This window comes from Onychostruthus taczanowskii, unplaced genomic scaffold, assembly GCF_017590055.1.
Source record: "Onychostruthus taczanowskii isolate IOZ18803 unplaced genomic scaffold, ASM1759005v1 scaffold162, whole genome shotgun sequence".
Taxonomy (NCBI): domain Eukaryota; kingdom Metazoa; phylum Chordata; class Aves; order Passeriformes; family Passeridae; genus Onychostruthus; species Onychostruthus taczanowskii.
In genome coordinates this window covers 71,062-98,331 of record NW_024498818.1, presented here as the reverse complement: position 1 = coordinate 98,331, position 27,270 = coordinate 71,062, and the positions used below count along the sequence as shown (strand labels likewise).

The window sequence follows — 27,270 nt, the reverse complement described above, 5'->3', positions numbered from 1 at the left end:
CACAAAAAAAAATTAAAAAAAAAAAAAAAAAAAGAACTTTTAGCCAGAGAATGAGGAAATACATTTTTAATATTCATAAAATGCTCCAAACAACTGCTTCCTTTTATTTGCCAAAACAGGGTGGAGTAGTGAGTTTTGTGGTTGAGATCACCATCACCAAGAGAGATGAGGTATTGCCTCAGTGATGATGTGATCCTAATTTAATGTTCATAATTTTTAAAAAAATTCTATAAATTTAGTTTAAATTGGAAGAGAATCCTCAGAGTATTTTATCCTTGCAGCCTCAGCACACAGGTCCCTCGTTACCTTGTGTAAAACATCTGCAATTAAAATTCCCTCCTGAGCACTAACATTTTTGTCCTGGCCTGGTTGCATCTGCAAGCTCTGAACCTCTCCCAGCCATCCCGATGATGAATACAAATCATTTCATGCTTTTATTTGTCAGCACATTAAAGGGCAGGAACAAGAGAGGGAGTTTAATTTGGAACATAATTGGTTCTTTTGTGGATCTGTGATAATTAAATGTGCCTACATGGACAGGCAGCCAAGACAACACCATCCTTACTCATTGAGAGCAGAACTGTTGCTTTGCTTCAGAGCAAACTGCGAGTAAAATTTGAGGCAGAGCCCTTTTTAGTGCCAGCCCTGCGAGATTCTCCTGTCTCGGCTCCCTCCAGCTGTGGCCTGCTGCTGACCCTGAGCTGTCATTTGCAATAGGACTGAATGCCACCTTCCATGCTTTTCCTGGAGTGAGCTGGCGCTCCTGACAGCCGGACGGGAAGTTGCCTGATACGATTACAAGGAGGGGAGTAGAGAATGGACATTCTGAGTGTCTGAGGAAATGCTGCTTTCTGAAAGCTTACATATTTGGTTGGCTTCTGGCCGCGGATTCTTCCCATCAGCAAATCCGAGGAATGTCTTTGCCACGCTCTCTTGCTTGGCCAGGATTAAGCTCCAAGTGTCCAGCTGAACCAGACTAATCCTCAGGCTGTGCTGAATGAACTGTTTGTAGGCCTGTTGCATAACAAGTTCAGGGAGACTGCCCAGCTGGAGGAGGTTTTCCCTTTCCAGGGAGAAAATGATGCCTCAGGATTTGGCTTTTGTATTGTTCACATTCTGTGCTGCTTTAGTGTGTGGGTCTGAGCTTCACGTTAGGGGATGGTGAGCTCTGTGCACAGAGTAGGGAGACAAAACAATTCCTGCTCTAGCTGGGGACCAAGGACAAATGATCCAAATCTCAGGCCCAAGAGCAGAAACAATGTGGGCTGAAGAGAGAAAAACAAGCAGGATGGGACTTTATTGGACAATTGGATAATTAAGTGGACAATTAACTCCAATAGGCAAATGGAGCAGAGCTGATCACAGTGAGAGACCCCGTGAGTGCTCGTGCATTTTGGGACCATTTTGGTTCATCTTGGGTGCAGCCCTGGCTGGGCTCCTGTGCTGCCCAAGGTGGATCCATTGAGACATCCTAATAAATCTCTATTCTTTAACTCTGTCCAGCCTCTGTTCGAGGTCAGCCTTTATAAGGTATCACCAACCCCTGGAAAGCTGCTCCCACCCTGTGTCATGGGCAGACCCTGGGACAGATCAAAGCCAGCGAGCCCCAGGCACCCCCGTGTCCCCTGGGAGTGACCCACAGAGGGCTCAGCGTGGCTAAGGTTTGCTTTGGACACCCAGAGCATCTTCAGGCTGTGAGCCTGTCTTTGGGTCACGACAGCAAGGCAGAAAGGGGTCAAATTGTTGTTCCTGATTCCTGAAATTACTGCAGGCTCTGCTGGGTGGAAAAAAAGTTATGCTTTCCCTGTGGAGGAGCCTGGATCACCTGGAGTTGTCCCACCTGCTTGGGCATTGTCCTGCTGAGCTGCTGCAGCATCGGTGAGGAAGTGGCCGCTGTCCCTCACAGAAACCTGGCTCAGGATTCACAGATTCACACAGAATCACAGAATATTCTGAGCTGGAAGGGACCCACAGGGACCACTGAGTCGTTAAGAGAATGGCCCATCCAGGGGTTGAACCCCCGGCTGGTGTTACCAGCATCCTGCTCTGACCAGCTGAGCTCTCCCCTTGCCCCTCTGAGGCAGAGTAAAATACCAACATGTGTAGAGAAGAGAGGAGGTTCAGGAAAGGCTTTCAAAACAGAGATGTGACCTTTTCTTCCCCTACATCATGAATTGGCTCCCACAGAATTTATTTCATGCGGGTGGGAGGGAGGGTCAGGGCAAAGAATAGGAGATATTTCAGTTTTACTGAAATTGGCTCTTCTGCGAATGGGCTGACATGTGGCAATGCCCATATCCAAAATCATCTCATCCTCACTGTGCTGGGCTGTAAAAACAGGAGTACCTCCTAGACAGAGGATCATAAAGAAAACCTAATCTCACACTGGGGACTGGGCAGTTTTATTGTTCCTTCCAGAAAGCCAGATGAGACCTTGCTCAGTTTCTATTCCAGTGTATATCCATACCGTGTAAATAAATTTGAGGCGAGGGCTTTTAAATGCACTTTTACAGCTTGTTTTGAAGATAATGGAAGCAGATTAACAATATGAAACTGCTACAGAAAGTGCTGCTTATTATCATAGGCTTGACCTGAAGATAAACACAACCTGGAGGTAAGGACAGGCACGGGGGCTGTGGGGAATTGATGCAGGTGAAGAGCTGTTGAGAGCTGGGAGATGTTTGTGTGTGTACACATGGGCTAAAGGAGAATATGTGAGCATAAGAACATTTCCTAAAATAGCCAAGCAGTCCCTGCAGTGTGTGATGTACAGCACATACTGTGGAGCTCAGTTATCTCGTAAATGATTTCTCTTTATTGTCATTCACAGGACAGAACTGTTTACAGTGTGCGCTGCACCATTCTGGGCACCTGCTAAAGTGAAAATTCAGAAATAAATGGTTTTGCTTTGGAATTCATTAAAGACCTTTCAGCTGTTGTAAGGACACTGCTTCACATGCTGCTCTCAAGTCAATTGCAGCATAATTTAAAACTGCTGTTGCATCCTGGCCTGCACTGCTGTGTCGTTGCCCTCACCCTTGGGGTTTGAGAGCAAGTACATTCTGTAGAGATAAAAAAACCCAAGCATATTGTGTCTGCAAAATTACATGTACACATTTAAAATCAAGGGACTAAAGCATGGGTTTAAAAGCAATTTAATCAGTAAAGGGTTATTTACTCTTGGAAGATTTAGGCACAACACCATGGGTAATTCAGGGCCAAGAGGACTCTGTAATTCCAACAGTTTCTAAACCCCACTACAGCATTCTGTGTTTTGGTGAAATGACTGGAGCCAAAGAGCCAACTGGATTCTGGGTATCCATCACCTCATAAAAGCACGCCTAATAGTTGCAATGTTTTGTTAGAACACCATATTTCAATTCTTCTGTTTGTGAACTCAGAAGTCAAAGCTGCCTTTTGGACCTGGAAAAAGACTACAAGGCCTCTCGGGTGATATTTTGTAATTACCATGGTGCACCAGTATTTATTGAGGGGGAGAAGACATGAGGCTTTCCCTCCGTGGAACTCTTGGCCTGCAGCAAAGCACTAAAACTGCACATTTCTGCTGAGCTGCCCCTGTTGATGGTGCTGCTGGAGCCTCCCATCCCAGCCTGAGCAGGCAATTAAAACCTGGGGAAGCTGGATAAAAAATTCAGCATGGAGCTAGTTGGGGAAGGATGGGTTTCCCCCACTGTGAAAGGCAATTAGCTGTAAATTGTACTTAAAGAGTTTAATAGCACAATATGCATCTCATCTTCCCTTTGCCTGGGTGTTTATACCTGAGAAATAGGTTGTGATGTTGTTTATTTACCGGTCTGGAAAATACCTTCATCAACAAATTCTCTTCAGAGATGATATGACAGTTGGGTGATGTGTCAAATCAGCAGGTATTTACTGCTGATGGTGCAGGAGTCGGCCTAGGCAGAATGGCAGGTTGATTACAGGGAAGAATTTTCTTTTTCCTTCCCATTTCATACTGAATGCTTTGCTTTTCGTGGTGCTTGCTCTGTGTCACAGCCTGTGGGGACTCTTTTTCTTCTACGCTGCGTTCTTCTTTCCATGCTGTCATTTCCTTTCTTCTCTGTTAAGTGACAGATGCAAGGGAATAAAACCATCCCCACACCTCACGCTAGTGAGAGCAAAGAAATAAATACAATAAATAAAATAAATAAAATAAATGATCCTCTTTGCAGTGATTACAAAGGCCTTCCGTTATCCCTTTGCCCTGCTGGAAGTATTCTTCATAAGGAGTTTAGATTTTAGTAATTTATTGCATAACTTCCCATTTAGCCATGTAAAGTGTTGACTTTGAGTGACCACTGACCTGGAGGAAGGGGATATTGAATTAATAAAGCTAATATTATCATTTGGGATTCCACTTTCCAGATTGCTGCCAATACGAAGCAGATTTTTTGGACCTAAAAGTCATACATTGAACTGAGACTAGAAGGGGTAGCATAAAAGACTTTGAATCACCGCTGATCACTTCTGGCTTGTCCTGCTATTTTAACACTTTGTACATCAGAATTCTTCAAATATAGCTCATGACTTGCATGAAGATGAAAATGTTATTCCTGTTCACTCAGAATTAAACATTTACAGCTGCAAATGGTGTGTTTTGTATTTGTAAATTTTATCTTGTTAATATTTATAAATCCTTCAACAAAATAGGCTCGCACATACGGCATTAATGTAGGTTTTATATTTCCTTACAGAGTGCCTTAATATAGTGAATACAAAATCTGAGTTAGAACATGCAGTAAAAAAAAAAAAACCATTAGCTTTTACTACACGCTGAAGGAACAAAATAATTACCATGTGATGTGTTTATTAATCTTCTAAAATTCACTCTTTTCCTTCTGTTGTTTGGAAAATATGAACAAAATAGCACAGTGGTTGTGACTCTCATCAGGTGGGATTCCCAGCTGGTGGCTGATAACAGCCACTGCGGTTTCAGTGGAACTATCAAGGTTTTTAAAAGTGTTGGACATTGCTGAATGTATTTACTGTGGTTTTTTGTCTCATTTTCCAGTGTTTACTGGAAAATTTACTTTTACTTCATTTACTTTTGCTTCAGCAGGATCACACCTGTTTCATTATTCATCTGTTTGTCAAGAGCAACTCTGAAACAAACCATATTGGAAAAAAACCAGCTGAATAATGCTGCTGATAATGATCTTCTTGGGGTCTCATGCCCTAAAAATCTTGTTTATCCGTATGTATATTCATACAACCACAATACTCTCTCCATCTCAGGGTAAGGCAAAATCCCTAAAGATGATTAAACCTTTAGTTCAGGGAAGGCTTTGTGAAAGCTGCTGTGTGTTTCCCCACACTGCAGCAGGATGATTTCAGTGCACATTTGTCTGTGAACATGAAGGGACCTCATTTCATCATTGTGGCAGTGACTGTACCGTGCTCTCTTGCCAGCAGGAGGAAGTTCTAGCAAGCTGCATCTGAGAGATTTGGGGAGAAATGTTTCCCAAAGCAAATATTGATATATTCTTAATTTTCTAAACCAGCAAAACGTCAGCAAAATGTGTGGTGTGTCACCTGATCTTCAATTCTGCCAGGTGGGAAAATGACAGCTTCATTACAAAACCCTTCAACACCCAACAGTGCTGAAAACTGGCATCAGGAAAGGTCTGGCTCTTTGTGCAGACTGACCTAAATGCTCTTTAGCAGTGTCAGGTGAAATAATAACCAGTCTGCTTGGCTGCAGGATTTTAATGCTAAGTGCCAGGTTTACATGAACAGAAAGCAGCAGAGATAGACGTGCCTCTCAAAGCTAAATTGTTTCCTCTTTCGTCAAGCAAAGGTGGTTGAGTTTTATCTCTTATGTTCTTTTAGGAGGGGTATAAATACAGAGCTATTTCAGTAGAGTCTTTGTTCCAGCAGCTGTCTCAAACCTCTCAGGTTATTCTGCTGACTGTCAGCTCTGCGGTGGTTTTATCCTGCATGAGGAATTATGGCACCGTGTTGCTTGGTTCAACCTGAAAAGCCACTTGGATTATTTATACTCTAGCCTTTCCATGCTGCAAACCAAAATTGTACATCCATGTCGAGCCTTTTATTGGAAATAATAAACTTTATCTATTTTAGTACAATTAATTGGAAAACCCATATCATTTTGTACCATTTAAATAGAATCAGATGAAGAGGTTGTTTCTCCCAGCAAACTTCCACTCATTTTTGAGATTGCTTTCTACTTACAGAGCTTTAGATTTACAGCTTTTTAGGAGCAGTTCCCAAGAGCTGCACACAGATTTGGGGTTTATACCTGATGTATGTTGTGCTTTAGCCATAAATAGAACAATAATGGTAAAAGATCAGCATCCTCCCCCCTTCCCATGCCAGGCAGTGGCAGCTGCTGAGCAGGCTGCTTCCTTGCAGCTGATGGTGCCTGTTGTTTGAGCCCATGGAATATTAGTATTGTTTCCAAACTGGCTGCAGTAGCTGGGCTTTGAGCACAACAAATTAAATGGATCAGGTTTATGTAACTGCTGTGTTGACAGCATGGCAGAGAGAATCTGGGTGGCTTGGTTCTAATAAACCCACTGGGGTCCAAAAAGAGAGAATGGTGCAGAGAAGAAAAACTTTCAAAACATGGCTAATGCACCAACTAACAGTGTATACTTAAAATAAAAATTACATCCTAAATTCTTTTGCCAGAGCAGCCAGGAAGACTTAATTTCAGCCTCCTGCTCATTTTTGTTTGGCCTCTTGATGCAAGTATGTCTGACCACACTTCACAGAAATGAGCCAAGAGGAGATGCTTTTTGTGCCTTTGTCTTTTACCCAGAGGGAAACGTTCTAATGGCTTTGGTAAATGGATTAAATTGTGTTTTGAGTGGTGCAGACTCGGAACATCCAGTGTGTTTCCGGGTGCTTCCCTCGCAGAGCCTGACTTGCTCCAGGCGTTTGTTCCCCATCTGGGATTTTGCCAAGCTCCTCTCCTCTAGCAGGGCTGTTCAGAGCTCTGGCTGTGGTGACCAGACATCCAGACAGCCTGGTTAGCTGCTTTGAGCTCCGAACTCTGCTGCTTTTCCTCTCATGGAAAGTCAGATCTTCTCTGCTTCTTTCACAAACATAAAGGGAATTGTCACCTCCGAGGGAGATGCTGTTCTGCCAGCTCCAGCTGTACATGTGAGTCAGCATGTTCTGGGAGCATAAATGCAGGGATATCTTCTCCAAAATAAAACTCCCTGAATTTTTTGGAACGCTTATTGCCTCCCTTTTGCTGTTCATATCTCATAGTTGTAGATGAGCTCATGTAATGCTTTCTGTGGTGTTTGTGTGAGGACATGGGCATGTGGAGCCCTCTTAGCACAGAGCTGAGTTTTCTAAGGAAAACTGTATTCTGGATGGAGAAAATCTGGCATGCAGTTGGAATTAATCTGACTAAAGAATGAATCCCTGAGACTTTTCTATGGTGATTTTCTTAGTATGATAAAATTAATCACAGACAAGAAGTTATTTTTATTTAAAAATTTTGCAGAAGTGTCTGGGCTTCATCAGGATTAAAATAATTAATCCTTCATTTTTAGAAGTGAAATAATTGAAGGGTGTATGTGCCACTACCACTGTAGCATTATGCCTTGGACAGCATATGGAGGGATTTTCAGCAGATTTCTGCTCTAAAGTCTGTCTTTGATTCTGCATGGAATATGGTTGCAGCGAGTGCCTGTGAGGCTTGAATTCAGCATGCTTCATTTTGAATGTCTGGGGTTCTTTTTTGCTCTACTTACATTTGTTTGCATTGCAGGGAGGGTAAATCCAGGTCCATGGACAGGCAGGTTTTTGTTAGAGCTCTCAAGGTTGTGTTTTAGAGGAGGTGTAGATGAAGGCCAGCCTTGAATATTCTGTCACAGCGTGGAAAGGTCACCTTTGGTGTTAATGCTGCCTCTTCCTTTTAGCAATCCTAAACTGGAACTTGCTCTCAACAGCCCTAACACAGAGAGCTGTGCTGCTGCTCTGGTGTGTGGCAGTGTGAATGCTTTCTTCAGACTTAACCAAAGCCCAAATCCCAGCTCTCAGCTCTGTATCATTGAATCATGATGGCAGGAACTTCAAACTCCTCCTCTCTTGGGAACGGCTCCATTGGTGCCACTGGCAGTATCCATTCCAGGGAAAAAAATCAGAATTTTGGATTGTCTATCACGTGATCTTTCCGCATTGTTCAGAATGTGCTTTTTGCTGGGAATTTAAAAAAGAATCCATTGGAAATAACTCCATCTTGGACTGTTTGGCTGTTTCATTCCTTCTGTGTTATGGGGGAGATTTTGGGACAGTAGAAAAAGGGATGCTTTAAGTATTTCTCCATTGGTGACAGCTAAATTGATGACTAAAAAACCCCAAACCACAACAAATACCTTTCTGCTATCAATCACCTCATCCCCAATAGCTAGAATATGCTATAAATAGATATTTAATATGAAATAAATGTAAGAAAGCATCACTAAAGCACTTCAGGATGGGCTCTGCTGGTTTTATAGGCAACCTGGAAGCAAAGTGGAAAATCTCATTTCTGTTGAGCACAGGCAGGTGCTTTGTCTACGCTGTGTGGAAAGAGAGCCCTGTAAATAAAGGTGCATCTTTGCTGCCAGTTTTAAGTCACTTGTTGAAACTCATTGTGGTGGGTAACAAAAGCCTGTGGAGTGATGTGGGAGAGAAGCTCCTGGAATGGCTGTAGAGCAAGCACCTGATACAGTTTGGACACACTCCACTGCTTGGGCAATTATTTTAGTAAATTTTGTGCTCATCTCCCTGTAAAACCTGGAGGGTTTTATGTTGTCAGTTGAGAGTATCAGATATAGAGCTGCAAGATTAAAAGTTCTTAATTTCTCAGATTTTGGTGGTATTTTTGGTAGGAAGAAAAATAATTGTAAATCAAGTATGCCTGAATTTCTTGAGATTAAATTTTAAACAGATTGAGCAATACTTCACATTTCAATTACTTTGCAATTCATAATTTAAACGAAAGATGGCATAATATCCAAGCTGGTGATCCAATCAAGGAAATGGAACAGGTTTCCAACGCTTCTTGTTGAGCTGCAATTATCTACATTTTTCTTCTGTCCCTAGCAAGTCAGAATTCTCTTCCTAGAATTAAACACCGGGGTTTTTAGTTGATAACTAAACATGGAGGTGCTTGCTCTCCGTTGTTTCCTTTGTTGCAGTGGGGTTGCAAACCTCAGTGTGCTGGTTTTATGTTACAGGCTTGAGGCCCGAAGCAATGCTCATGGTGAATGTGATGGGGGGTTTGATACAATAAATATTCTCTATGTCCCTGCAGGCCTGTGAATGGATTACAGAGCCCAGCTCCCTGCACATCACATTTGGGTGATGTTCTCTGACACTGCTGGAGAATTCATAGGGGAGAATTAGAAGACTAAAATTTATCCTAGTGGTTGTTCAAGAACTGAATACCTGCAGAATCTGGGAAGGGGTTTGGTGACCCAAGTGTTAGGTTGTGTCACCTCTGGTTTCTCCTGCTGGGGTCTCTTATCCATAGCCAAGTTTGCACCTTAAGCTTAGCTTAACCTTAATTTGGGATAGGGGCTCAGATCCACAGGCCATGAAATGTTGTTCATACTAGAAACCCCCTGAGGATTCTAGATGGCTCCCCATCTCTGGAACAGCCTGTTCCATCTTCAGCTGTGCTGTCAGCCCCTGTCAGGCTCATGAGGATGGAAAGCTTTCTGCTGTGGTTTCCATAGAACAGCCCTGACTGGAACTGCATCCCCCCTCTCCATCATCCTCTGCCCATGGTGGCTGGTACTAGGAACTGGCTGTGCTCTGCCCCCAGTCACCCCTCTGCAATCCCATCAACAAATAAAGTGTTTCTTGTAATTCAGTTTTCTGGCTTCTCGGCAAACAGAGCTTTGAGCACACCAGGATAAATCCTACCCTAGAGGAGGAAGAAATCTCTCTGGTCAGATAACACAAAATACAAATTGATTAAATTGCCAGTGCTCTTGCAGTCTTGTGTGTGCTGAAGAGTAGGAGGAGGAGGAGAGATTGGAGTCGCTTTGAGTCCAGAGTATGTTTCCTGCACGTTGATGAAGATAAGTAACATTAATATAAACTGATTCACTGAGTAATCTTTGGTGGATGCCAAAGATCATCCATTTACAATGCATTCTTTGTCTCTTTTATTGCCTCAGGGGAGTTTTATTTGCCAAGATACAAACTGTAATTTCGTAGCATGGGCACCTAGACTGGGGGGTGTGGGGAGGAAAGAACATGTGATGGTAAAGCCAATGAATTCACATTTCAAATTACTTCCTGTTCCTAATCGCCAGATTGGTCCAGCTTTTCCTAGGACACCTGGGGTGGTTCTAGTTGAAAGTTAACTCTGCATTTTAAAGGATACCTACCCTTAATTGTGCTATGTAATTAATTAACATAATGGATTTTAATTTTATTTTTGTCTAAGATTTAAATTCATTAAATGTTTTCTGTGACAGGACAAAAGGTCAATCGAAAGTTAAAAGTGAATTTTCACTTCAGTGAATTTTCTCTTCAGTGCTATAGTTTATTACAAAATAACCTTTCTGTTTTGGGTGTGAGAAATGTGATTTCTTTGTCCATTTTTACCTTTTAAAGGCAGTGATTTAAAATATGCTTTGGTTTATGTATAGGTACCTTGCCCCATACCTTGTGGGTCAGGTGGTGGTTGGTGGTGTGTGGAAATACCACTTCAGAGGAGGTAAAGGGAGAGAGGGTCAGGCTGCCCTGTCTGTGTACCATTCAGTGAAACAATGCTGTTCTCCCCTTAAGGCAAGAGAGATCCTTTGCTTTTTTTTATCCAGATTCAAAACAAGGACTGTTATAAGTAAAAATTTTAAAAGATGAAAATTCAGCACACTGATGTCTTCAGTATCAGTATGCAGTTGTGCCAAAGTATAACTCATGTTATAAAATTCAGGAGCTATGAATTTCCAAAAGGAAACAAAATATATCTTGCTCATCTGTGAACAAAGATCTACTGTGCATACTATGTGCAAATTGTTCCCTCTGTTGGTATTTTGCTAATGGTGCCTAGGAGACATTTAAGGCAAGTCTGGGTGTTCCCCACAGATCTAAAACTGGGCACACACATTTCTTCTTCCATTTAACATAATGGAAAATGTAATCAGTTATCTTCACCAAAGAGTTGGAAATAGGGGTTTTCCTGGTCCTTTTTTCCCTTACCACGCTGTGTAGGTCAGTGTGATAGAGAAGACAATGTGAAGGTGTCACGTGTGCAGCTCTGTGTTCTGGACTAGCACACTCAGCAGGACTGGTGCCAAACAACAAATACCTGTCTCCTTAGCTTGGATTGATCACTGTGTCAATGCCCTGCCTCTCAGTCCCTGATGAATTGCATGTAAAATGCAGCAGTGCCATTTAGATTTGGTATTTTCTGATTGCTTCTTCTCTGTGTTTAACAATGTTATCCTACCCTTTTACACCTCACCTCTTTTTCCAAGTTTAGATGGACGGACAGTAGATGTATTTTCAGGTTATGATTGGGATGGGGAGCTGGTGGGCACACACTGGTGCTCTGTCTCAGCCCAGTGGGCACACAGAGGTGCCCTGTCTCAGCCCTGCTGTTTTGGGTATGAAAATGTGATTTCTTTTGCCATTTTTGCCTTTTAAAGGCAGTGATTTGAAAAATGCTTTGGTTTATGTATAGGTACCTTGCCCCATACCTTGTGGGTCAGGTGGTGGTTGGTGGTGTGTGGAAATACCACTTCAGAAGAGGTAAAAGGAAAGGGGGTCAGGCTGCCCTGTCTGTGTGCCATTTAGTGAAACCATTCTGTTCTCTCCTTAAGGCAAGAGAGATCCTTTGCTTTTTTTATCCAGATTGCTTTTTTTATTCCAGATTTTATCCAGAGCTCAGGCAGGATGGGCAGAGGTGCCCTGTCTCCCTGTGAAAGCAGCCTGAGCTGCCCAGCCTTTTTTCTGAGAGTTCAGCACGTTCCATAGAGGGCACTGGAACTTGCTGTGCTACCCTCCAGGCTCCAGTCAGGAAGCAGATACAAAAATACTCCTTTTTATATGCTCTTCATTTCATTGGTGTGGAGTGTTTCTCCAAGGTGTGTTGTCCTCGTTTCCACTCCTGCTTTTGTTTACACCACTAAAGTTTATATTCCCTATAAAAGGTCAATATTTGTTGTTACTTTCAGCTGGGATTGAGTTTTGATAGTTCTTGAGTGTGGTCCGTGGGCTGAAGTCGGTGTGCGGAGCTGAGCTCTGTTGGCACAGTGATGTCTCACACACGCAGCTGTTCCCTGACCTGTGTCTGCAGAGGTAACCTTAGCCCAGAGCTCATTTTGCTGCATGAGCACTGCTGGGGAATGTGGGTTTGTTGGTTTGGTTTGCCATGATCACCACCCTTTGCACTCTGCAGAAAGCTCCAGCAGAAGGCCTCTGCTGCATTGTGTGGAAAGGGACACTGGTGGCGGTACAGCTGCCTGCAGGATCGGCTGAAGGATGTGCAATGCCAAAAAGAAGTGTCCGTAAATATTCCTGCATTTTAATCAAGTTTTCTATCTGAGTACTACAGTGCATCTCAGTGCTGATGGATTTGACAAAGTGGGAATGTAGATAAATACTTTTCTGGATTTAAAAGTAGTTGCACGGCACAGCCATGCACTAATACAGAAACCATGAAAATATTTCCATGAAATGCTTTTAAATCTAGCTTTATCAGGTAAATAGTAAGACCTCCCTTATAATCTTCTTCTTATCCATGTGTTTAAATATGCAGTTAGTGAAAAAGTGATTTCTTTACCTTAAAAATGGATTTTGCTAATTTTTTTAAAAAAATTGTTATTTATGTATAGAAATTGCAGCGATGCTTGTCATTTTACTCACAGTTTAAACTTGGTGTTGCTATTAAAATTAACAACTGTAACACAGTCTGAGCTTCAAGCAGAAAAATTCCTTGGTTTCGAATGGAGCTTGCAGAAAGGCACTCATGGAAAATATGTCCTCCTGCATGGCACACACTGCACACGTGATCTCTGAGAGCAGCACATTATCCTGAGCCAGATGTCACAAATGCTGCTGGAGAGACAGTTCTGTCCAGAATCTCAAGTAGCAACATTCCAGTATTTACTTTAATGCTAAATAGTAATTATGTTCCCAAGCTTTCAGCCACTGTCAGTGGGATTTGTAATTATTTTCACATACATGTTCAAAGAAACACAATTCTGTATTTTTTAGAAGTAGAAAATATTAGTTAAAAAAAGTTAAAATCAGTCGTGTGTCTTTTTGCTTGATTTTAGTGTGTGCACTGAAGCTCATTCATCTCAGTAAATGTATGAATTGTTCAAACTGGAAAAAAACCCAAAACATTAACTATCAAGTAAACATAATAATGCTTTTCTTGTGGATGGAGAGCTTTTGAGATGTTGATGATATGAAGCATAACTAGGCAATGTTTAATCTCACCATTAATCCCAGAAAAATGCTTTTTGCAGAAAATACATTACTACTGCCATGAAATGAAAGCAGGAAAAAAGAGGAAGCTCTGAGGAACCTTCTGGTATGGAATATTTTTAAAGGATGATTTGGGTTCAGTTGGTTTACACAGGGTGCTCAAGAGCATTAACCCAAAGTGTGTTAGCTACCTGCGTTATTTGTATCATCTCAATGTGTGTTTTCTGTCCAAATTCATTGCAAGATATGTTATTCAGTAACAATTACTTTTTCAGTCTTTTATTATGGCTAAGTAACAGTCTGGAAGTCTGGAAGCCCATGGTTTCAGCTTTCCCTCTGTAAGGTCTGCTGGTTTAGAGCATCAGGATATTTTCCTTATGTCCTGAATTTCTCCATCCCCATGGGCTTGGCACCACCCTTGCTCAGCAGTGGCACCAAACACGCAGCCACAGGAACCCAGTGACCTGGTGCTGCAAATGTTTAGGTGTGTCCTGGGCTGTGGGAACTCTGGGTTCCACAGAGAAGGTGCCACTCCACGTGAGGAGAATGAAGGAGCCACCCTTGTGCATATTTCACTGGAAGGAACAAAGGAGTTTTGTACATGAAATGGTATCAGCAGAGCTATAATTGCAGTCACCTTGTATTCCTGGTACAGAGTCCTGCCTTTATTGCCCCACAAATTCAGAACAGAGATTTCCCTTTCTCTTTTACTCCGTCTATGATTTATGGTGAACAGAGTGGCTTTCTTGGCTTCCAGATGAACTTCTTTCTAAGGGGGCTCTCTGGCTCCTTGTCAGCCTCTGTACTGCCTTCGGGGGATTTCCAAGCATCCACTCTCCTTCTGTGCATGGATTTATGAAAAAGAAATGTTTCCTCTTGAAGAACCGACCCTCAGTGCTGACTGACCTTTCTTGCAGCTTCTGCTCCTCAGGTATCGTTTCACTGCTGGGGTGAGTGGCAGCAACAGTGACAGCTGCAGAGAGGCCTCTGATAAATTCTTTTCAAAGGGAGGTATTTGGTATTTATACCAAAAAAAAAAAAAAAAAAAAAAAAAGCTTCATGTGCCTGTGGATCTGTGAAGAGAAATTTTAAATCTCTCGATAGTGTTATAATGAAATGCAGTTATCTAGTAATGGATTGATTTTGTGGAAAACCAAAACTGTGTCTTGCTGTGAGCTGCACTATGGGGAGCAGAGGCAGGGCCAGAGGACGAACACATCAGCTCAGAAGCAGTGTGAGCAGCATTTCAGAGGTGTCTGAGAGATAAACCTAAATCATGTTCAAAAAGCTCTGCCTAGTGTTACTTTTCCAGTGCTGTTGCTGTGGATGTAAATAGTCAGGCCGTGTTATAGTGCACCACTAATACAGTTTACAATAGCTTCTAGTACAAATGAGGGTTTGTAGGATCAGCTACCAACTCTGAGAGACAAAACCAGGTCAGAGTAGTGACAGCAGGGAATTTTCAGTCAGGAATCCTGGCTCTGGTCTAATGGTTTGACTGCAGTCAAAGCCTCTTTAGGCATTGTTTCTCTCAGCGCTGAGATTTTGTATATGTGCTTCATAACTTGCTGTAGTTTGCAGGGTTGCCTGGTTTGCATGCTCCAGCCTTGGTAAATCGGTGTCTCTTAGCATTTTGAAACCTTGTTATCATGTGGAATTTTCCTTCTTTGTTCCAAAATTGCTGGTCTTATCCAAATCTTCTAGCCAGGGTACAGAGAGACTTTGCTGGAGAGCACAGCCTTTCTCTGGCAAGGTTTCTTTTGAGAACAAAACACAGTGATCCAACAACACACATTGATCTTTCCTCCCTCTATAGAGTGCAGCATCTTGTTTTGTGGGAGGGGATAAAGAAGCAGAACATGTAGACAGATCTCTTTCACTTTTAGTTCTCCCACTGATCTGCAAGGCAACTGAGAGAAGTTACTCTAATTTTCCTCTGCTATGGTTTATAATCATTATGCTTCAGTATTCTCATCATTCACACAGCAATAAACTTGTTTAGGTTTTGTAAAGGTGAGGGGCTTTGAGATACATGGAAGAAAAGCACCACTTTGGGTCTCCAAGCCCTTGAAATCAGTGAAGATTTCCGTTGCCTTAAATAGACTTAGGGTTTGTTCTTTGGAGAGCAAAAAAGACTACAAAGATTCATTGTTTTGCCTTCTCTGTAGCAACTGACAGCATAAAGTCTTTTCCCAGATGTGTTTGTTTAAACACTTTATAAGTTCAGTTTAAGAAATGAAGTTGTAGTTATTGTTTTTATGCTGATTTTTGTGTGTTGGCATTAAAAAATGAAATAATCTAGTACAGAGCCATGGAAAATGCAGAAATGTGTATGAGAAAAGATAAATCCACTTTGGGGGGACACAAAACTGGGGTGAGTACAGGAGCATGTTAGCTTTTGAAAAATTCCCTGACATACCTGAGAATTCCCCTGTAATTCCAGGTCATGTGGGAACATTATGATGTTTTATATGGTTAGAGGATTGATTACTGTTCACTGATTATTCTCACTGTGCACCAGAAGAGAATAATGTGAAAGAGGATTGTGCTGTGCATCCTTGAAACTGATCTATCCCAGTCTTTTTTACTGAACACTTTTACATTAGGTGTACAGGTAAAGCATGGGTGGAGGGAAAGCATGAGACACAGAGAATTCACCATGGGAGGCAGGACGTGGGGGATCCACATGGGTTAGCATATTTTTTTCATTAATATCCCCTCAAATCCCACTGTGAGAGGAATAACAGGTATTTTGATCTGCATATGCAGTTTATTGTACAATGCTGCATAGCTGTATTTATACTCTGCAGGAAGAAAACTACTCCCTAGTAGTTTTTTCTGGGTTTTTTTTTTCGCCTGTGTAACCCTTTGCTTTTATTCAAGCAAAATGCAAAACAAATGCTTATTTTTCAGCCTTCTCAGATCTTAGAAATAATGGTGTATTAAATGTGATTAAGTGGGAATTACCCTTTAAGCAGGGTCATAATTACTGTAGATTTAGATGGCATATTGTACATTTTGCTGTGTGCTCATAATTACAAATTGAGTTTGTTGCACTCTGGGGGTTTACAAACTTTGTTTTAGCCATTAACACATTAAATAGCAGTGATTTATGTAAATTACTGGATAAAGCAAAATTTCAGTGTTGCATTTAATCTAAGGTTTAATTCTATTTCTGTATTAGAAATGAAATAGGTTTAGCTTTAGCGGGGAGGGTTGAATGGTCTGAGTGAGTCATTCACTGCTGAGATACTCTAGTTTGAGAGTGCTGTTTGTTGGGCAACTGGCTGGAAACTGCAGTGGTCCAAAGTGAATGAAGCAGCAGCTGCAGTGAGCGAGCTGCTTGTCACAGTAAGCTCTTCCCGAGGTCAGCCAGCTTGCTTCACAATTATTTCCCTCAAACTTCTGGGCTGGTCTGGAAAGTGTAAAATCACCCTTTAAAATCTTTGTTTGCTTCCTCTTCAGAGAGATTTCCCAGTTCCTTCATTTGTGCTTAAGTCAAGTTGATCTAACAGAGCAAAGATCACTTTGTATTGTGCTGTTAGTTGTGGTCCAACAAATTGCCAGCAATAAGGATAGTAGGACATGAAAAGTTACTTTTTCATCTCCTTACACTGCACTACAAATTTCCACAACATCCTAGTGGCAACTCTAATGCTAGTTCAGTGTCAAAATAGCAGCAGGAGGACAACAGAGAACATACATCCTACTGGTTCTGCCAAAGCTTCCTATGCAAAGTGCAGATCAATGAAGTGCTGTAGAAGCCCACGTTTGGCTCTGTAGAGAGCCTTTTCGTGGTAGAAAAGTCTCTCCTGCCCCTGTCTTCTGGGGCTTGAAACCTTAGCTCTGTGTGTTCAGCACCTCTGCCATCAGGATGGCAAAGAAACTTAGCTACATGCCACCAAAAATTGCTCTAAGAAGTCACAGGCTTAGAGATCTCTGCTAATTCACCACCTGGGACAGGGTGGATTGTGTGGTGTGGATTAGTTATTGTTACCTGAGGGAAAAATGAATGTACACTATTGATTATGGTTGAATTAAAATGCTTTTGGAATGTTGAAACATTCACAAAAAATCCCTCCAAAAATAACTGCAACAGGCTGCCTCGACTCAGAAACCACAATGTTGTCTGCGTAGTGCAGCAAGAATTTGTTTTTCTGTGTTTAATTCCCCCCATTGGAATAGATGCAAGATCTTAAATGTGTAGATGATTTGGGCATTTAATCTCCGTGTTAAATGTTAACAACATATTCAAGCAAAAAATGACCTAACAAAAACTTTGTACCTGAATGGTCAAAACTAAATTGGGAATTCTGGATGCTTGACATTGATGGGGGGGAAAGCCATCTGTAACAACTATCCATGCAGTGTTTGGAATCGGATGTGTTTATATTGCTTGGTTATTTGCTGATCTAGCGTGATCGTATCTGTGAAAGGAAGATTGTGTTTGAAGTGGCTTCAGGAAAGCACATTCTTCAGAAAATTTTGTGACTGCTTTGGAGGTCAGAGCTTTCCAGCCACACTTTCCAGCGTGTCTCCTTCCTTCACAGCCCACGCTAAAACTGTCTGCACTTGGTTCCTAAATGGAAACTGGTTTCCGAAGGAGAAGTTGACTTTTGGGAACTGCCTGTGTCTGCTTTGGATTTGTCTCTGTTTACAAGTGGAGACGAAGCTTGATGCAGGAGGCATTGAGTGAGGACCAGAAAAACGTGGGGTTGTGGATCCCAGACGTTCTGCGGGGAAGAGGCTGTCTGGATAATCATTAGATGTTGAAAGCAGGCATTGCAGCGTAAATAGTCTCTGGTTAGAGTCTTGCAGTGACATTCCTATGAAAACAGCCGGTGTAGGTGTGTCCTTCCTTAACGTGTTTGAGTTTCACTGAAAGCTAGTTAAACTCAGGCTTATTGGAATCTATGCCTAACACTTCCTTAGGAAACTATGCAAAACGCACACTCCATCCAAATGTTTAAGAGGGTTGAACTAAAATTGCCACGATTCTTTTCACCACCCTGAAAGACGCGATCTGCCCTCATGGGATGTAGCAATACGAGATACGTCCTATGCACATCTTTGCGCCGTGCTCCTCCTTGCACCCGCCTCACCCGAGTTCAGTTCCTGACTAAAGTTTCCCCAAACTACAGAGCTTGGCCAGCGGAGCTTTGTTGTGTTATTACAGGTATGAAGCTGTGGGGAGGATGTTGCGATTTTGTTGTCGGGAGGCCGGGGGCCCCTCGGGCCGGGCTCAGGCGGGCACCGTTCGGTGCCCGCCGGAGCCGGCCCGAGGGGCCCCCGGCCACGGTGAGGGCTGTGAGGGTGGCTGGCGTGAAGGGAGTTTTGGAGAACCGTGCCCGTTGGAACCGCACCGAGAGACCCCCGGACATGGTGAGAGGTGTGATGGCAGCCCTTGGAAAACCGTGCCCGCTGGAGCCCGGCCCGAGAGATCCCCGCGCACGGTGAGGGGTGTGAGGTCAGCTCGAGTGAGGGGAGCTCGTGGAGAACCGTGCCCGCTGGAGCCGCACCGAGAAGCCCGCGGGCATGGTGAGGGGTATGAGGGCTGCTGGAGGGACGGGACCCTCGGAGCCGCGCTTTGCCCGGGAATCCCGCCCTCCACGCGTGCGCTCTGCCCGCTTCCCTGCCCCGCCGCCGGCGGCAGAGGGGAGCGGGCGCGGGGCGGGGCGGAGCGGCCAGAGGGGCGGCTATGGTGGCGCGGAGCTCCCCGCCCGACACTCCGGCCCGGCGATGTGGTGCCTGCACTGCAGCTCGGAGCGGACCCAGTCGCTGCTGGAGCTGGAGCTGGACAGCTGGTGAGCGCTGCCGAGGGGTGCGGTGGTGAACCCCGCGCCGCCGCTGCCGCACAAAGGGCTCCGCGCCGCCAACGCCGCCGCTGCCCGGGCTCGCTATGGGGCGGTGCGGGAGGATGGGATTGGGGGATCCTGCTGGCACTGGGGGCACCCTTTTGTCCCGGGGGATTGTCCCTGGGGTCACCCCTGTTGTCCCTGGGGTCACCCCGCTGTCCCCGGCATGTCCGCCGGGTCGCGGCGATGGGGAGCTCGTTCCCTGTGTCCCGGCTCGGGAGCGGGGACGGGCGGAGGCTCTGCCTGCCCTGCAGGAGCCGAGGGTGAAATCGTCTCCGTGGTTTCACCGCGGCGTGCAGCGGCCCCGCTGCGCTGCGCTGGCTGTGGGTGACCGGCAGAGCCATAGAGCGGCAGCTGTGGCAGCAGGCTGTGAGCTGACCCGGCGTGTGCCGCTCCAGACACCGATGTGTAAACACTGCATTTCGGGAGAGAGCAAGGAATCACATGATTTGTGTCAAACCAGTGTGAGTTTGGCTGCAGAGCTCTGGTACAGGCTGTTCCCGGTGTCTGGGGCCGGCCGGCGACCTGGCCTTGTCCTGGCTGCATGGGAAGGTGTGTCACACTCAGAGGGGTAAATCAACATTTGCCACTCGTGCCCTCGGCCAGAAACTAAGATTTAAAAAAAAAAAAAAAAAAAAAAAAAAGTTCTAAGGCATTTAAAGTACAGACACTTGAATAACTGCCACAGGAGAAACGGAGTGGGATTTGTCATGTTAACACATACAGTCCTTATTGTAAGGATGTTGTTAATTACCAAAATAATGCATGTCAAAAGTACAGCAACACAGAACTCTGTTCATGAGCGGCTTGAAAACTCCAGGGGCAAACCAGTTTTCTTCTGGTGTGATGCTGTGTGTGGATTTATGATAAACTAAAAAAGTTATCCTGCACTTGCAGTGCACTTGCAAAATGAATTTATCTCTGATGCATTGTGGAAGTTCATTCCACAAAGTAATTCAGCCAAATGCTGAACTGTTTGACTCTTAAAGAATATTCAACTTAGCTAAAGATAGAAAACATCTTAAATTGGGTGTGGGCATGTGTGGAAAAATATAAAAGCAGGAAATGACTGGATTCAGTGTAACTATGTATGAATGCAATACTTGCTTTTCTAGGAAAAAAAAAGGCAAAATATTTTTTGATAAAAAGAAATGTTTCATAGTACAGTTTAGTCATGCATTTAATGATCCTTCAGCCCATTTTTTACCCTTAAGGAAAAGAATAATGAAAGTTTCCTGTGTGGAGTTGGCAATGTTTGCATAAGTGATGTTACCTTTGCGGGGCTTGCTAAAAACATAATTCATAACAGTTACTTTAGTGACAGATTTGCCTATTACACAGTAACGGTCTGTTATTCATCATTGTTTCAGACTTTTTTCCTCCATTTGTACATTGCTATGCACTTCCTTTCAGTTAAACTTGATTATTCTGCCTGATGTGCTAAAAGAGGAATTGCTGAGTACTTAGTTTGGATAGTTGTATTTAACTGTGTCTATTCTTGTGGTAGATATCCTTCATATAAACACAGAATTCATTACATCTAGCAAGTGCTTTGGGAGATCTACAGCCATGCTGAATAAAATTATCCATTTTCCATTTTACTTCTACTTTTGTACCAGATTTGGTTTTGCTGTTAAGATGTCCTGTTCTATTTCCTGAAAGATATTGAGAGTACTGTTACAAAGTAGTCAGCTGGGCTTTTTTTCTCCTGGTTAAATAGAAGCTTAATGTTCAGGTTTCCCATGAGAAGTCATCTATCATCCTTTCTTCTATTTCTATAATCTGAAATAATTCATTATCATCCAAGATACTGTAATCCAAGATCTGGAGCTGACCAGTGAAAACAGCATCAACAGCATTCAGCTTCCTTGCCCCTGCAGAAGCCCTCTGGGAATCCTGTGCAGTTAATAAACAACCGTTGTGCAGTTCAGTTTCATGGAATAATTGGCAGCTTTCAGGCAAGGAAGCCCAAGGATTCAGTTTTTGCACTGAAAAGTGCAAATACCAAGTTGAACAGTAACTCTGTTTTGTTGTTCCTGTTAGAGTCTTGTATTGGAAGGTTGCAGGGACTGGATCCAGGGAGTGCCTGCTGGGCAAGGAGACCTTCTCTGCTGGAGAAGGTGCCTTCACCAGTGGTTTGCTGGGTGTTCCTCTGGAGAAATGGGAAGTGATTTCTTAGGATTTCATGGCCTTACGTGGGTTTTCTCACCCTGTGACCATTTCATGTTTGCAAAATGAAAAATCTTTCAAGAGAATCTGTTCATTAGGCTGTAGAAAGTGTTCCTCCCGATACTGGGTCTTCATGAGGAGAAAACGTCTCCATTGCTTGGAGGCTGGGGTTGTTTCCTGCCTTTGAGGGCCTCAAGAGCAGTGCAAGGACTTCGGGTGGAACACCTCCTTTGAAACAACAGTTTATCTTCATACTGATGGTGTTTCCCCTGGAGTCTAAAGACGCCAGTTCAGGGCTCCAGCTCTGTGAAGAGGCAAATCCCATGACGGTGTAGCTGTGAGCTGCGTGATTGCTCTAAGGACGCCTGCAAACTGTGCCTGCCCTGAGCACCAGTGAGAGGGAGATGGATAATGACTGGTGGTGAATGCCATTACCTGTAGGTATTAAACAGCTGCTCACACACTTCAGTTGTGTTCCTTGGTGTTTAACACCACTGCTGTTCAAAGTCCAGTAAAACCTTGGGACACAAGTGCTGGACGTGAGGAGATGCTTTCTGAGTGAGCCATGAGGCTTCCAGCTCCTGCAGGATTCTGAGAGGGGCAAAGGAGGGTTTAAGGTACTGCATTTTTCAATACTGGATTTTTAAAAAAAATTGTGAAGCACCACAGCCCGAGTCTGGGTTGTTGTGCCTTTTCATTGCAAGGATTTACCATAATTCATAAAGGTCTTTCAGGATGCAGTTTTTTTGCTCTTTCAGCATTTACATGGTTCTTCCTCTGTTAGACCCAATGGTAATTTTATTATTCATTTCAGAGTCAGGAATATTTTAATCACAGCAGCTGTCAATCAATTATTTCTTTTTATGTTTATTTAATAACAGAACTGCAGGACACCTCAGAAACTAACCAAGGTGGAGCCCTGATTGCTCTGTTTGTTACAAATTATATTTGTGAGGATGTGCCCCTAAACCAGACACTGTCTGATGTACGGAGCAACTGGAACTATGAGGAGGTGGCTCATGAGTTATGGGGGAAAGTGTGGTGGTGTGTTGCTTTTGTGAACCAAGCTTTGTTTAGATGTCATTTGTATTTAAACAGAGTACAGGCCACAAGCCAAATTTATATTCCTGAGTTTGCTGCTTTATTTCTGTTGCCTCAGAAGGCGGTGTGGTTACAAGAGCAGAATTAGCCCTGTTTTTGGGGCTAAATTCACTTTTAATATCTTGTATATTGCCATTTTATGTGAAAAATTATGTAAATACAGGTTTTGTTGAATTCATGCATATTTGTTATGCAAAAACAGTTACTGATCATGGACTTTTTTAGCAAGATTTATTAATCAAAAATATTTTACTTACATAGCCCTTCTCATGTCTTCTGGGAATCCATTTGAATTTTATTTAGGTTCCATTTAGGGTACAGACAGAGATGGCAACTTCACTGCACTGCTGTGATTTGACTCCAGGTTTCCAGAGAAGAACAGATGCTGCTTTAATCCACTGTAGCACAAAGCCCCAGTATTACGTTAAAGGGGAATGCAAATTTAGCTAAATAAATCCTTTTGCTTCCTTACAATAAACAAAAGACTAGAATCGTTCTCATGAAATAATTGTAGAGATGTCTTTAATAAAAATAAAGTAAAGAAGACAAGCTTTGGTATGATAAAAAAAACCAAACCGTTTAGTCTCTGTGAGAGAAGCAGAAAATTAGAATGATGGCTTTGATAGCCTTTACTGCAGGAAATTGATGTATTATATCTGTTAATGAGATTCTTTCAGTAGTTCAGTGTCATACCAGTTAAACTTGTGCTTATAAACAAAGGACCCAATTCCCATTTGCCTTCTGCTGTGCAAGCACAAACAAAATGCCACAGCTATGATCTGACTTGCATTTACATCAGTGGCTGCATACAGGGCATGGCCATAGAAAAAGGATCCTTAGCTGTTTTGAGGGATGCCTGTATTACTTAGTCAAAAAAATTCCAGTGGCCCCTAAAACTCAGCAGATTAACAAGGATGAATGTGTCCTGAACACAGAATAAGAAAACCAACTTCCTTCTGTTTGTTAATATGTCCATGACCTTTCCAGTCATCCTCACACAAGGCAAAGGCAGCAAGGATGCAAAGCTGAAGGGTTTTCTGTGCCAGGGAATGTTTGCAGCCAGCCCTGACTCTGCACTACAGCAGCATTCACAGTTTGTTTTCAATTTAATTTTCACTCCCCAGCTTTACGGCAGAATGGGCCCAGCTCCATCTCAGATCCCACAGAGAGCTGAAAATGGCAGTGGGACCCTGAGCTGGCTTTAACTCGAGTGCAGTGATGCTTTTTAGTAGCCTGGAGTAGGAGTGGTTATAGGAGAGATCATTCTGTTGTCATGGTCAGGTTGGGACAGGCCATGTCAGTGCCTGCACAGAATTCCTAGGGTACACCCATGGGAAGGAATGGATGATTTAGTTGGAAGCTGGCCTGCCTTTAAAGACAGTACTGGAGACAGAGTTTCCCTCCTAGTTTGGGGATTGTACTCAGGAAGCCATCCTTCAAACAAGAGGGACAGCAGTGTTCCTGATCCAGCTGCAGCTCCCAGGGATCTGAGTACAGAGAACAGGCCTGCATAAATCCCTGACTTTCTGGTCATGTGGCAGCCTAAGAATAGGTTTTCTCTCACTCTAACATCACTCTGTTTTCAATCAGGAATAAAATTATTTTTCTTTCTGTGTCGTTCTTCTTATAGTAATGTGCTGTGAATTGGCTGTTGAGTTTCCATTCTAGAGGCATCTGGGGTGATTCTCATGCTTCAAAGCGACCTTTTCATAAGGTGTTAAATGTTAGATAATGTCAGCTGTTCTTGGATTCATGAAAGGAAGTTCATTATTATTATTTATATTTTCTTTTCTTGTATTTTATTCTGTGAGTCTTGTTTAGAAGATACCAGTGAAGTCAAGCATTAGTAGAAACTGAAGAAGGAGCTGATTTTAATTCTCTTAGATTTGAGAGAATGGGACTTTACAGCTGATAGTTTCCTGTTAATACTAATCATTAATGCCTTGTGAAGGGAGAGAGAACACAGGATTACCTGGACTTAATGGAACTTGTCCCAAATGATGACAATGTGATGCAAACTTGGATTCTTTATGTGTTATTAAGAAGTCATTAAGATGTTTTTGATTAGGTTAGCGTAGAAGAAACGTATTCCAGGTTTTCCTACCACAGTGCAGCATGTTACACAAGACCAATTCCCACTGTCTGTGGTTGAGATTTTCAAAATCTGTCTTTGCACGATATCACATTTTCATTTCACAAAGTGGTGACCCTTGTTTTCAGAAACTGGGCTTCTACCACTTTTCCATTGTGGAAAGATCTGTGAACTGTACCGTGATGAAGAACCTACAGATGACCAAGAGTTACCCAAGTTGTGAATTTCAGACTCCTGTTGTGGTTGAGCAGCCTCACGTGCAGCCCCAGCTAAGCCAAGCTGCGTCCCCATCGCAGACTCTGTCACAGAATGTTCCTGGCCTGGGAGGGACCCACAGGGATCCTCAATCCAGCTCTAAGCAAAAGGCAGTGCAGTGTTTTGGTGGTTCTGGGAGCCAGCAGTGCTGGGCAGCTGTGCTGCACCCAAAGGAAGCTGCAACATGTCCTGCACAGCCCAGAAACTGCTCCTCTTCTCTGTGTGTGCAGTAAAAGATTTCCAAGGCAAGAATTGCTACCTGTGTTACTCTTTCATTGTCATCAGTGAGGTGAGTCAGAAGTTCTACTGAAAGCCTGCACTTAATTCCTCTCTGACAGAGAAGGAGCTGTAAAATGTATAGACTCAGCATAATGGGGAGGAAATGTAAAAGGAAGGAAGTTTGTGAATGAGAAAAAGCATCTGTCAGCTCTTTAGCTGATTTAGAGGTTATGAGCAATCTTCTGAGGTCTCGTTTCTACAAGAGTGAAGATTTATGTGTGGTATCTTTGAGTGTGTCTGCAGATCCTGCTGTGTTTGAACACATTGCCTTGAACCTAAGGATCATCTACAACACTGTCTTTTCCACCAAGCCCCATACTTCCAACAAAAAAATCTCCTATTATTTGGTTTCCTTGAACACTGTGTCCTGTACACTCTGATATAAACCTTGGGTGTGCAGCAGAGGATAAAATCTCCCTTTTATGAGGATGCCTGTGATTACAGAGAGGTGAGCAGTGCTCCTGTTCCAGTGAGTTACAACACCTCTCTCCTGTTGTGGGCAGAGTGCTCAAGGCCAGTTCCTGCTCTCACTGGCTGGGTAACAACACACTGAGCTTCCCTGGGAGCAGGAACAAGTGCTGTGTTCTCATCCTTTTCTTTCCTACCTGCTGAGAGTTTCCCATGCCCATTTGCACTTAAACATTTCAAAATTACATTGTATTCCCTTAGAGAAAACTGGTAGAGTTTCATTCTCTTTTTGGGTTGGTTTTTATTTTTTGAGACTTGGCACAGCAAAGTTGGCAGTCAAGTGGAGGGTTTGTGCAGTGATTAAAATGGAGTGCAACTTATATATACTTTCAGATTCAGTTAGATCAGTGAGAGGTTTCTCTGATCAGACTTGTAACAGCCCATCCTCCTTTTGGATTGGCTTTTTAAAGTATGTTACTCTGTAATTTTTTGAGTTTTATCTATTACCACAGAGGGAAGTCAACCAACCACTTGAAGTTGAACAGTCCCTTTCTGATTTTAAAATAAGGTAATTTTGACCAACTGTTTCTTAAATCCTGGAGAGACAGCAAAGTATCTCATGTTCATCAGTGCCATTGTTTGAAAGCACAACTCGTTAGATAATAACAATATATAATAAGTCATGGAAAGGAAATCTTTTGGTTCTAAATAGGTCCTTTTGTACAACATTTATTTGCTACAGAAGTTAAAATATGGTTTAAATGAACACAGTTGTTAGTTCTCTGACACTTTACTCAATGCAGTGTCTGGTACAGAAAGATGGTTCTGTTGTCATTTCTGCTGCATGGACCCTCTGCATGCTCTTTGTTTATGCTGGTTCTTAATTTCCCTCACAGACTGGGAAACACTGGAAGTTGTTCCTAGCGCTCTGTACTGTCGTAAGCATTTCAAATAGTGCAGGGGCAAACCTTTAAAATGAGTCAAGTGTTAGGTTTTATTTGATCTAATTTGATTGATATTTTTTATTATATTGGTTTGATTTGTATTAATTTTATTATATTTGATCTAAGATGAGATAATTTTAACCATCTATATAACTAGAATGTTCTAGGTATGACATTTCCGGGCCTGAAACATTGACTCATTGAACAGGATTTTGTTAAGCATCTTCAAAGTAGTTCATGTTTCTATCATACATGGAACAGAAGAGGGGAAAAAAAGAGTTTTATCCCCCAAGACCTGACTGGGTAGAGGAAATCAGTGCTTGTCTCTGACAGAAGCTGATTGCCAGCAAGCCGATTGCTCAGCAGCAGTGCTGTTCTCTCACCCCTTCTGGGACAGGCTTGACACAACAGCTGAAGAGGTGAAAGAGGAGGATGGTTGGCACAGCACACCGAGGATTCTTGCATTGTATCAAATGCTGCTTCAGCTGTGTGTGCAAATCAGGGTTTTTCAGCTGCAGATACTAAATCTTCCTTTTTAAACTTAGCAGGGTCTGAAGGACGTGTCTTATAGACAGTGGAATGTGTGCTAATATCTTGCTATCTTCAGTACATGTCATATATAGTGTGGGTTTGCTAAATTAAGAGGATTGCTGCTGCTGAATTGTGTATCTAAATAAATTGTAAATAGTTGAGGTCAAATTCTACTACAGCTGCATTGAGAAACTCCACAAATTTT

General features: G+C 42.8%; 1 protein-coding gene across 8 annotated transcripts in view; it reads left to right on the top strand.

Annotated features, from left to right (window-relative positions):
- IQSEC1 (IQ motif and Sec7 domain ArfGEF 1) overlaps positions 1-27,270 on the top strand; it is a 278,474-nt gene that overhangs the window by 203,352 nt on the left and 47,852 nt on the right. Inside the window, exon 1 of one of the 8 annotated variants that reach the window (XM_041399506.1) lies at positions 18,747-18,884. The exons of 6 other annotated variants lie outside the window; for them this stretch is intronic. In XM_041399506.1, coding sequence (XP_041255440.1) covers positions 18,811-18,884 — 74 coding nt within the window. In that variant the 5' untranslated portion in view covers positions 18,747-18,810. Of the gene's footprint in view, positions 1-18,746; positions 18,885-18,993; positions 19,236-27,270 lie in introns of those variants that run through there. One more of the 8 variants, XM_041399504.1, reaches the window with a different exon arrangement.